At 41.7% G+C, this 12,386-nt stretch overlaps 1 protein-coding gene across 1 annotated transcript in view; it reads left to right on the forward strand.

The window, feature by feature from the left end:
* Positions 1-6: 6 nt before the first annotated feature.
* The window catches only part of LOC106722296 (teneurin-2-like), a 91,736-nt gene continuing 79,356 nt past the window's right edge, over positions 7-12,386 (forward strand). The window contains exon 1 of the mRNA XM_014520754.2: positions 7-169. Within this exon, the coding sequence (XP_014376240.2) occupies positions 106-169 (64 nt within the window). The 5' untranslated portion in view covers positions 7-105. The remainder of the gene's footprint in view (positions 170-12,386) is intronic.

Raw genomic sequence — 12,386 nt, forward strand, 5'->3', positions numbered from 1 at the left:
TGCCGTTATACCAGTTCTTCATTGGACAGTGAGGACTGCAGAGTACCAACTCAAAAGTCCTATAGCTCAAGTGAGACACTGAAGGCATATGATCATGACACCAGAATGCATTATGGAAATCGAGTTTCTGATCTGGTTCACAGAGAGTCAGATGAGTTTCCAAGACAAGGTAGGTTTAAAGGACAACTATTTTCTGCCATAAATCTCCAGTAAGTAACCTCTGTAACTACTGTATAAGCTTCATATGCGAGTGACAGTAGCAATGCTGGTGAAGTAGAGGAAAAAGAATGACAAGTATTTTATTATTATTTTAAATCAGCAACAGCATTTTGTTATCAGTTAGAAAATATGTTCTCTTCTATTGTCATTTCAAGCTGAGAATAGCTTGGCATCATATACTGTCAGAAATCACATAATTATATAAGTGAAGCAAAGTGAAGCAAGAATGAATCTCTGTTTTAACATCTTTTAAACACACAATCACTAATGACTCTTAACCACCTGTCATATTTGTCATATATCTAGGCACTGGCAAATATGATAACCTTGTATTCTGTATTTGTTTTAGGTATAATAGTGACATTTTAACTTTGCCTTTTCTTTCTTTAACAGACTAGCTGTATTGCTAAGAAGAGTAAAACATTATGATTAGCATACTATAATTACTAATCAGGTGCTTTGGAATTTCTCCCCTGTTCCTCATTGGTGCATAATTGAAATGTGGAAATGAGATGCAGTTTCTTTTGACATTGCTGGTGGATTACACTTAATTTCATTAAAAAAAAATAGCAGGGAGAAGCCCATATAATTATTGCATAATTGGCTGTAAAATGTTAGTACCTCACCAAGATCCTAGAACTCATATTAAGTTTAAACCACAATTTACTTTGTATCAATTTTAAAGCTGGTTGCCATGACTTACTCCAAAATAAAGTATTGCCTGTTTCAAATATCTACCTGGATTCAATTAATTAAATAATATATGCAAATAAATGCAATAGAGAAGTAGCTTTAAAAATGCATCTTGATAAACTACAGTTCTTCACTGGATGCACTATTTAATTTTGTCCGCTTGTCAGTTGTCATAGTAAAATGAAACACATTTTCCCAAATTTTGTAGGGGGAAAACATATGTAAACAGTGCCTCATGTGTACAGTCTTTGATCTTCTGGTTAACTCCACAAAATGCTTTGCTCCATTAAATTGTCAGTTATTCGGCAACTGCATGCTGCAGAGTTAAAAGCAAATGAGTTGTACACGAAGCATCAGATGTGCGTAACATTTGATTGGATCTGTGCATCTTTAGATCATTAATGCATATCCCCACTGCTTCCTTCCTCTATAGTAGGTGAACTTGATAGGAAAGTATCATACTAACATAGGACTTCAGAAATATTTAGGATTATTTTAGGAAACCCACCAAACCCCCCATCAGCATATGATTGTCCTGCACATTACATTTCTGTTGATCTGCATCACTTGGTATGGAAGTCTTTCATTTTCTATGAAGCTTTAATAAGAAAGGTTTTTTTTTTCCTTTTTACCTATCTATAATAATATTCTGTTTGTTAGAATAATTCTGCAAAGTATCCATATCAGTTTTGACCACTAGGTCACAATCTCCATTAATTAGCATCACTACTAATTTTTCTGGCTTGCCTCTCATGCACCATGTGCTTATTGACAGACATTTTAATATGGTAATATTATACTTTTCTCACCTAAGTATGAATTTTCAGTTCTCTTCCCAAGTTTCTGAAAGAATTTGTGTTTACAGTGTGTACTCCCATAAGGACTACCTATCTGACTATAACCCACTTTATACCATAGAATACCTGGGCCATCCTCATCATGGATAGGCAGTACAGTATTTAGGTTTCCTTATATTTACTACGGGCATTTCAGCCCTGGGGCTTCATTATAATTATATTATTTGACACTCATGATAGCCTGTATGTTTTATTCTTTATTACTGGTTGTGTAGCTGTTTATCTGGTACCTTTGTTGAAAGGCTCTGTGGATGGTCTCTTTCTTCCTTTCCTCCTATTTTTATACTTGTGATAAAACTAGTAAAGATATTTCATAGTCTCCACATAATTTGCCTAGACTAATGAAGGAAGTAGCTTTATCATGAGCCTTTTTTATTCTCTTATTAGATATGTTTGTAAAATAAGTCTTGTACTTTCAGAATGTAAGTTTGGTTTTCTTTCTTTTTTAAATTAGATATCTATATGTATATAAAAACCACCTCTCTTGATCTATTCTACCCTCTGTCTGTCTTAAGCACCTTCTTCCCTGGTTGACCTTAAATTTGAATGATTGGTAAGAATAGACCTAGCACATGTATTTTCTGTTTTGCTGTACGTGTATATGTATTAGACATGGCATTTCCAGAAGCATTAGGAAGATGCCATGCTAAGTGTTTGCACATGCAGTTTCCAGCTGCAGACATCTAGGAATTTATGCATGCAAATTTATTCAAAGTTTGAGTGGGTGTTTTCCTGGGATTTGAAATCTATAGGAAACAAACACGTGTTTAATATGAATAGACTTTGACATTTTTTTTTATTCTTTAGCTACAATAAAAAGGGTTCAAATGATTTTTGCCTTTCAATAAATAATTTTAGATATTCCCCAATATTTTGTCCCTTCCACCAGTAAAGCCTTGTATAGTGTGGCTTGTTTGACATCTCTCTGTGTTTGATTAACAATGGTGCCAAGACTACACAAAGCAGTTGTATAACCTATGCTCTGATCATGATATTTGCTTTTGACAATAGCAGTAAAAGTCTGTCAAGCACAAGATCTTGTTGTACCACTTTTATTTTTGATTTACAAAGGCTTGACATCTAAATGCTTGATCCAAAGTTATACTCAGGGGTAGGTTGCCTAAAATTAGACCTTCCAGCTTTAGTAAGGTATCTAGTGTATGTATTCATTGTCTGGTTCATTTTTGTAAATGAACAGGTCTCTGAAAGTTATCAATGCCTTTCTGAGTTAGTTTGGGCAAGGTGCTTTATGGTAAAAGTCTGTGTTGATGGACTACATGATTTTTCACCTCTTTTGACAAGTTAATTGGGAATGCCTGACAATCATTATAATCTGATAGCTAGTTTGGATTCTTAGGTTAAATAAGTTTTATGATTTCATTCTAGTTCCTAGCAACTAGGCCTGCCAGAAATATTCCTCTCCCTCACAGGTGTCAATTGTTGCCATGCAAACTGGCATTCATGTTGTGAAGGATGAGCTTTCTTACGGTGTCAAAGGCAGAAAATCTTGATATACCTTACCTATCCTTATACTAAACAGAGACACTCAGCCTTCAACACATTAAATCAGTACATTTTCTGAGTACTACACACCTTTAAAAACAGATATTTTAAGGTTTGGTAATCACCATTGGAAAGTAAACATTTGCCCTCAGATACCAAACTAAAGTACCAGGATACCACAGTTATCTCCTTCTGGAAATATAGGGACCCACTTCAGGTATATTTTTGATAACCACTATGCTGTTAAAGGCAGTGACTAGAAGGTAAGTTTGTCAGAGGCATCACTGTCTCTTTAATACTATCTTTGACCCAGTGTTCTTTCAGAATCCTCTTCAGCTATTCCTCAAGACTGCAACTAATAGTTATGTACAATGTACTTAGTATGATTTAACTGAACTAGACTATGCAAATGAGTTACAAATATTATATGGAACTAAAACAGTGAATTAGAATAATTATGCTAGCTCCATTGTATAATCACTCTCAAAGTGTGCTTGCAAACTCTTGAATGAAATTATGTAACAAATACACCTGTTTACTATTAATTTCCCTGCCAGTCAATTATTTTAATATTATTTAACAAGGAAAGAAATGTGTATATAATTTAGCAGCAGCATGCAGCTGTCTTTATTGTCCAGTCAGTTTGAAAAAATCAGTCATTTATCAGGGAAAAATGTCTATTACATAGGTTGTCATAAAAGGTGAAGAGCCTTTCTAAATATTCAATTCTAAGATGAATAGAAACTTTCTTTTTTCCTTTTTCTACTTTCTGCTGAGATATGTCAAAGGTTTGAGAATAGTTCTGATGCCTTGAATACTGGAGTATCTTACAACCTGCTGGTAGGATGTGGATGTCTCTACATGCCATGTGTTTTGCCACCAAAGATTTTTAGTTATCAAACTTTATTTTTTTAAGAAAGAAAGCATCTTTCTTCTGACTTACTATGCTGACACAGCACAAGAAAAGTAGGTCAGCAATGAAGACTTGGGCAAAAACTAAGATTTTTGGAAAACCATACTTCAAAAATTGTCATTAAGAAAGAAAACTTCTATTCCTGTAGACTTAGTAACCAAACTAGATTGAAAGATCATTTATGGCTTTAGAACTCTACTAGCTTTGCAGAGAATCTGAGTCAGGTGGTTACAGTCTTTAACTTCTGTGTTTACAAGTCAGGAAGGAGTAGTTGCAACCAGTAGATATTCTCCTGCACCATGTAGGTAGTAGTATGTGGTCAGACATCAGGAGATGCCCCCTGCTTCTAGAAAAGTATGTCTACCATGTAGTCAAAGATGTGGCTGTGGTTTGTATAGCCATAAAAAGGTTGTTTTAACCTACCTAACTTGGGTACTGTTAATAGCTGGAGGGCCACTTTAGGAATTTTGGTGAGTAGTTGCAGTCCAGAGGGTGGGGAGGAATGCTGACCCAGCCCAGTGAAGGAGGTGGGTGGTGCTGACCCGAGCCAGTGCAGTGGGGATGGGGCAAATGATCCTATCTGCCAGGGGTGCTGGATGCAGCAGCTGTGCAGGATCTCCATGGAGACTGGCCTGGGACCCCTGTGGGCAGGGTGTGCTAAGCTGGGCAAATGGGATGCAGCTGCTGGCAGGTGAGGAGTAGTGTCCAGGAGCATGGCAGGTTGGCGGGGCCAAAATTATGGGGCAATGACAGTGTGGGATTGGGGACTGGAGCAGGCCTGCAGTCTGCTCCCTACACATCCCTGTGATAGCAGCTTGTTCTTCAGGCAGGAACATGGGGGAGTGGCTCTGCCATGAACCCTGGTCCCAGGCTATTACCACTCTACAATCCTGCACCCAAGCCCTGCCCACCTGTCCCACTCCTGGACACTGCTCCCTGCCTGCCCATGGCCCTATCCCATCCACTCTGCCTCCAAACTGGTCTCCATGGAGATCCTACTGGGCCAATCCAGCCGGTGTCCCTTGCAGTGGGTGTAGAGCAGATGGGGCAGGGTGCCTGGACAGTGGGGCTGGGTCTGGTGGTGTCAGAGACAGTAGTGGTGGCAGCCAGAAGGAGCTGCTGCTGCGGGGACTGCTGCGAAGTGGAGTTCAGCTGCCATGCTGCCCCCACCACACTGTACTCCTGGGGACAACAGAACTGGATACATGTGCCACAGCCTAGGCTACTCCCACTCCTGGGCCAGGGGTGGCCAGGGCTGAGGGACCTGCCACAGGCTGGAGAGAACACTTTATTGGTCTGGATCTGAACTGTGGGCTATATTTTACCCACTCCTGGGCTAGCACTTGATTGTTTACCCAGAATCATAGATTCATAGCTTTCGTAGATTTCGTAGACATTCGGGGCTGGAAGGGATCTCATGAGATCACTGAATTCAGCCTCCCCACCATAGGCAGGAAGTCAGCTGGGATCAAGTGACCCCAGCAAGAAATACATACACCTGCTTTTTAAAACAGTCTAGAATAGGTGCTTGCACCACCTCTGGGGGGAGTTTGTTCCAGACCCTAGACAATCGCACTGTAAAGATTTTTTTTTTTTATGTCTAGTCTAAATCGTCCTTCCTGGAGTTTGTGGCTGTTAGACCTTGTTATCCTTTGGGGAGCTCTGGTGAACAGCTGTTCTCCCAGGTCCTGATGCACCCCTCTTATGTAATTGTAGGCTGCCACCAAGTCCCCCCTGAGCCTTGTCTTCTCCAGACTGAAGAATCCCAAGTCCCTCAGTCTCTCCTTATACAGCCTGCCCTCCAGGCCTTGGACCATATGAGTGGCTCTCCTCTGGACTCTCTCAGGCTTCTCCACATCCTTTCTAAAGTGGTCGGAGGGAGTGGGGGGATGGTTACAATACTGGATGCAGTACTCCAGCTACGGTCTCACAAGGGCTGAGTAAAGCGGGAGGATGACTTCCCTAGTTTTGCTTGAGATTCATCGGTGGATGCATGCCAGAGTTTGTTTTTCTTTCCCAGCCACAGCATTGCATTGGTGGCTCATATTTATCTTGTGGTCAATTAAGACCCCCAAGCCCCTTTCGGACATGGTGCTAGCAAGCATAGCACTGCTGAGCTTGTAAGTATGTTGAGGGTTCTTCCTACCAAGGTGCAGCACCTTGCACTTCTCTACATTGAAGGCCATCAGGTTTCGGTTGGCCCACCTTGAGAGCATATCCAAATTGGTCTGTATCCCCAGCCTGTCCCATGGTCTGACCATCCTCCTTCATAATTTGGTATCATCCATAAACTTGGCCAGTTTTCATCCGACTCTGGAATCCAGATCTTTAATGAAGATATTAAAGAGTACCGGCCCAAGTACCAAGCCCTGAGGGACTCCACTGGTCACCCTACGCCATGCTGATTTGCTCCCATCAACTAGTATTCTTTGGGCCCAACCTCATAACCAGTTGCCTAGCCATCGGAACGTGTAATGATCAAGGCCACAGTTCCCCAGCTTAACCATGAGGACATCATGGAGAACTAGGTCAAAGTCCTTCTTGAAATCCAGATATATGACATCCACATCATCTCCCTTGGCCAGGGCACGTTACCTGTTCATAGAAGGAGATGAGGTTGGTCAGACAAGACCTGCCAGTCACAAAGATATGTTGGCTGGTATTTAGATGCTTGCCTTCCGTTCATCTGGTGCTGATGGATCCCTTGACAATTTTCTCCAGGATTTTTCCAGAGACAGGCATTAGACTGGTTGGTCTATAATTCCCTGGGGTCATCCCTCCTCCCTTTCTTGAAGATAGGGATCATGTTGGCTCTTTTTCAGTCTTCAGGGACCTTGCCTGAGTGCCAGGAATTTTCAAATATCTCTGCCAAGGGGAATGCAATGATGTCTGCCAGCTCCTTTAAGACTCTCGGGTGCATTCCATCTGGGCCCGCGGACTTGTGAACGTCCAGTTTCTCGAAGTGTTCCCTCACTTAATCCACATCGAGTTTGGGCCCATCACCTACTCCCAGAATGGTTCCTTCCTGACAGTGTGATCCTCCTGGGAGGGTGAAAAACTGATGCAAAAAAGTTTTTTAGGAGATTGGTCTTTTCTTGGGTGTCAGATGTCAGTTGCCCTGTTGGATCTTGCAGGGGCTCAATGCTATCTGTGTTCTTTTATTGACTTCCCACATATCTAAAGAAGAATTTTTGTTGTCCTTGATTCCTATAGCTAGCCTGAGTTCAGTTTGTGCCTTGGCTTTTCTCAACCATTACAGGTATGGGTGAGTGTTGAGTAATCCTCTTTGGTGATGCTTCCTGTTTTCCAGCTGGCGTCGGCTTCTCTTTTGAGTTTTTAATGAGATTCAACAGTTCCTTGTTCAGCCAAGGGGGCTTCCTTGCCCATTGACTGCATTTCTTGTGAGATGGTATGGCTTTCCCCTATGCTTCTAGGATTATGTTTTTGAGAGATGACTATTTCTTATGTACTCCCTTTTCTAGGGTGGGGTATGGCCTCTAATTGCCTGACCAACCAATACTCTCAGTTTGCAAAGTCAGCCTTCCCAAAGTTAAGGACTTCTGTTTGCCTTTTGGAAGTCTAGGTATATAACATCTCCTGTGTCCAGGGAGATCTACCACATCTCCCGTGTCCAGGTGGTGAGAGACCTGAAGGAGATGAGACCCTCCGAGGTGGGTTTTGCAGCTAGTTTTGAAGCTAGCTCAGATATGTCCACATAGGTTGCATTTGCAACTTTTGGCTGCAGTGTAAGCATTGCCTACATGTATGAAGTTGTATTGTCAAAGTAGATGTTGCATTCCCAGTTTCATGGTTTAGTTTTATAATTCATTTTCAGCTCTAACAGTTCCAGAAACATCCTTTGAAGAAGTACACAAAAAGATGAATGGATGCACAATTCTGTAGGTTCTCGGTTAACATTCATATCTCTCTAGTTCTTTTTCAGCTTGAGCCAAACTGCAGGCTTTCACCTATCACAGAAAGTTATTTCTCAATATTTGTATTGTATTGACTGCTTCTCATCCACTCAACCTCAAGTCTGATGTAGTTTTTCAATAAATCTCTTCTGGGAATGATCAGAACAAATAGAGTGTGTGCTTGAAGTTATTAAAAATACGTGCAACAAACAGACTTACTTAACAATGCCCAGAAGCCTTTCTATACCTATACCTAGAATATCTTCCCAAAGTGGTCTGTGAACATCATTTGGTTTCATTGCATTTCTTTGTAAATGGAGATATAATTTCAGTGGAGCAGAATGACTGAAAAATGTGAATTCTATTCCTGTTCACATCTGCAGAAATTATTTTTATTCTTGGTTTTCCACAAATATATGTGGCTTGTAGTTTGATTTCAGTTGAGTTACCATATTTACTTGATTTGAAAACAAGGGGTTTTTTCCCCATTAAAAATGGAGGGGAGGCTAGCCCCTCATTTTAGAATTGAGTATGAGGGCAATGTAGGGGGCAGGTGGCTGCTGTGGCTCTGGCTCCAGACCCTACCTGGCATCAGGGCCATAACTGCCGCTACCTCCTAACTCCTCCCCCTCCCACACTCTGCCACCTCTGCATCCCATGATTTCTCCCCACCCCAAGCAGCATCTTCTCCCTTGTCTGCCCCTCTCCCTCATCTCTTACAATTGTTCCATGCCAGCAGGCTCCTGCACAGCTACTACAGGGGCTGGGCTGGGCCAATTCTCATTGCCCAAGGTTAGAATGAAGATGGAGCCTGCTGGCGTGGAGCAAGAGTAAGGAGGCAGAAGGAGCAAAGATCAGTGGCTGGGGGAGGAGAAAGGGAGAGCAGAGGCTAGGAGGAGTATAGGAGGAGGAACAGAGGTGGAAGAAGAAGGGGAAGCAGTGGCTGGGGAAGGAGAAGGAGGGTGAGGGGGGCAGGCATAAACAGGGGGCAGGCTGTTTGATCTCCTCATATAACCTGCTCCTCCCCGTTCCTCTGCAGCTGTAGGGGGAATAAATTAAAGACAGTCCCTCAGTAATTTGGTTCTATTCATGGAAACTTGTAACAAATTTACAAATTTTCCATGTATAGAATTGAATAATTTGGGGGGGATCATCTTAAATTCAAGCTAATCTTAGATTCGAGTACATATGATACAGTATGAATATTAGAATATTAGTACTGTACAATTACTGTACTTATAGTAAATGTGCCTTTTGAAAGTTTTTATACCCTTACTATTAGCAGTTGCTTTTACCTCTTCGTAAATACAGTCTTGAAGCTTATACATATACACACATGCATATGAGTTAAAGGGAAGCAGAAGTAAGATTTTCAGAGACAAAAAGGGAGGCAAAATGTCATACCCCTATTGACTTGTATCAGTCTTTGGAAGTTTCACATGCATAACATCTGTGTATATGTTGGACAATTCCAAATAACCTCCACTATCCTAGAAGCAAAAGAATCCTGCAAAAATAGAGAAAACTAAGAATCAATGAGATCAAATCTGATTGCAATCAAATATGTTCATTATTTATTATTAGTTCTCATTCTATTTCTCATTCTTGCACATAAAATTATTTGCTCATCAACATTTTTATTAGGAAGTCCCTAAGGACCAGATTATGGTTCCATTCTTTACATATACCTATCATAGACCTTTGTCTTTTTATCAGCAGATCAGATCATGCATTGCTCCCTTTGGTATCTCTTTGGGATCAATACAGGTTTTTTGATTCTTCCACGTTTAGTTTAGGACTAAGGTAACTCTGCAAATCAAAATGGATTCTGAACACCTTCATTTATTGTGAGGAGTGACAGTGGCCAAAAGGGTTTTTAAACAGAACGTTTTATTCAGCAATTGAATCAAAAACTGTAGAGAACATAAAATCAAAACAATAAACAATCTAAATGAATATTTAGTCTCATCAAGACTTAAGCTTAACCACAATATAAGTTTGATATTCCTTCTTTTGTTGCAGCATAAGAAAGCAACTTCCGCCATGGAACATGGTATCAATTTCCCCTCAACCATTTTTTCCTTTTTTTCCATAGAAAATGAAAAGCTCCCATCCTTCATTTGTATGTATGGGCCAAATTACCATGTTGTTCAGTGGTATCTATTATGGGAGCCAGATACATAGTCTTCTTTTTTTGCATCAAACCCTTTTCTCCTAGTGAACCAAATCCAGCAGTAGAGCACATAGAAGTATGCCCCAGTGATGCTTTTCCTTTGTTTGAGTAGTTAGATTCAATTATCCTTGTGGTGTTTTGGCTTGCTAACTGTCTCTGTAAGAAAGGGTATTGCTAACAAAAGACTACATCATAACATATGGTAGAACATGCTTTTTTATGGTGAATTTGAAACTACGTAATGAATGCAAAAAATAAATAAGAAACAAGAAAGAACGAAAGAAAAGTGGTTGCTGGTTGCTTTAATCCTTTATAATGTACTTTAATATCTGTGAGGTAAAATCACTGAATGCAGTAGAAGAAATATCTGCACAACTATATTAGTTCTTCTCATTGAAGTAGTACTGTTCTGTGTGTTTGGTAAAGTGCTGAATTAGAACCTAAGCCTGAAACCCCCTCATGTCCAGACTTACTAGTTGCTTTCTTCTGTGGTCTTAATAACTTCTATTTCAGCCTGTTACAAATATTCTGGGGCTTAGTGTGTACCAGGTGTTTTCAGCTCAGGAGACTTGTCAGTGAGGCCCTAAGAGATCACGACCCCAAGGGGAGGGGAGTTCAGGAAGAGTGGTTGCTCCTCAAGGGAGCGATCCTCAATGCACAAACAATTTCTATTTCATCTCGGAGCAAAGGCAGCAAGAGGGCACAGCGGCTTCTGGCATGGATCTTTGAAAGCTCCTGGCACTCTGGTGTAGTGCCCAAAGACTGGAAGAAGGCCAATGTGGTGCCTGTCTTCAAGAAAGGGAGGAAAGTGGATCCAGCTAACTATAGGCCCAGACTTCTATCTTGGGGAAGGTCTTAGAAAAGTTTATTAAAGAGGCCATCCTTAATGGACTGGCCGATGCTAACATCCTGAGGGATATGCACGGGTTTGTTGAGGGTAGGTTTTGCTTGACCAATCTCATTACCTTCTATGACCAGGTGACCTATCACCTGGACAAGGGAGAAGAGATTGATGTCACATATCTTGACTTCAAAAAAGCCTTCGATCTGGTATCCCGTGATCCTCTCTTGGTGAAACTGGCCAATTGTGGCCTTGGGTCCACCATGATCTGCTGGCTGAGTGGTCAGACCCTGGCTCCGTGGTCAGACCCAGAGGGTGGTAATTGATGGAAGTCAATTGTCATGGTGCCCTGTGACCAGTGCGGTCCCCCAAGGCTCTGTCCTTGAACCCATATTGTTCAACGTCTTCATTAACGATGTGGATATTGGAGTCAGGAGCAGACTGGCCAAGTTCGCCAATGACACCAAACTTTGGGGCAAAGCATCCACACCAGAAGACAGGAGGGCAATCCAGTCTGACCTGGACAGGCTCAGCAAATGGGCGGATGACCTAATGGTGTCCAACACTGAAAAATGCAAAGTTCTCCACCTTAGGAGGAAAAACCTGCAGCATCCTTATAGGCTCGGCAGTACTACGCTGGCTAGCACTGTGGAAGAAAGAGACTTGGGGGTCATCATTGACCACAAGATGAACATGAGCCTGCAATGTGATGCTGTGGCTAGTAAAGCAACTAAAATGCTGGCTTGCATTCATAGATGCTTCTCAAGCAAATCCCAGGACGTCATTCTCCCGTCATTCTCACTCAGCCTCGGTGAGGCCACAGCTGGAGTACTGCATCCAGTTTTGGGCCCCACAATTCATAAAGGATGTGGAGAAGCTTGAGAGAGTCCAGAGAAGAGCCATGTGATCAGAGGTCAGGAAAACAGACCTTACGACGACAGGCTGAGAGCTATGGGGCTCTTTAGCCTGGAAAAGTGCAGGCTCAGGTGTGATCTGGTGGCCACCTATAAGTTTATCAGGGGTGACCACCAGTACCTGGGGGAACATTTGTTCACCAGAGCACCCCAAGGGATAATGAGGTCGAACGGTAATAAACTACTGCAAGACCATTTCAGGCTGGACATAAGAATTTCTTTACTGTCCGAGTCCCCAAGGGCCTGCCATCGGAGGTGGTTCAAGCACCTACATTGAACACCTTCAAGAGTAAATTGGATGCTTATCTTGCTGGGATCCTATGACCCCAGCTGACTTCCTGCCCTTGGGGGGGGGGGGG

Source organism: Alligator sinensis, unplaced genomic scaffold, assembly GCF_000455745.1.
Source record: "Alligator sinensis unplaced genomic scaffold, ASM45574v1 scaffold7_1, whole genome shotgun sequence".
In the NCBI taxonomy this organism is placed as follows: domain Eukaryota; kingdom Metazoa; phylum Chordata; order Crocodylia; family Alligatoridae; genus Alligator; species Alligator sinensis.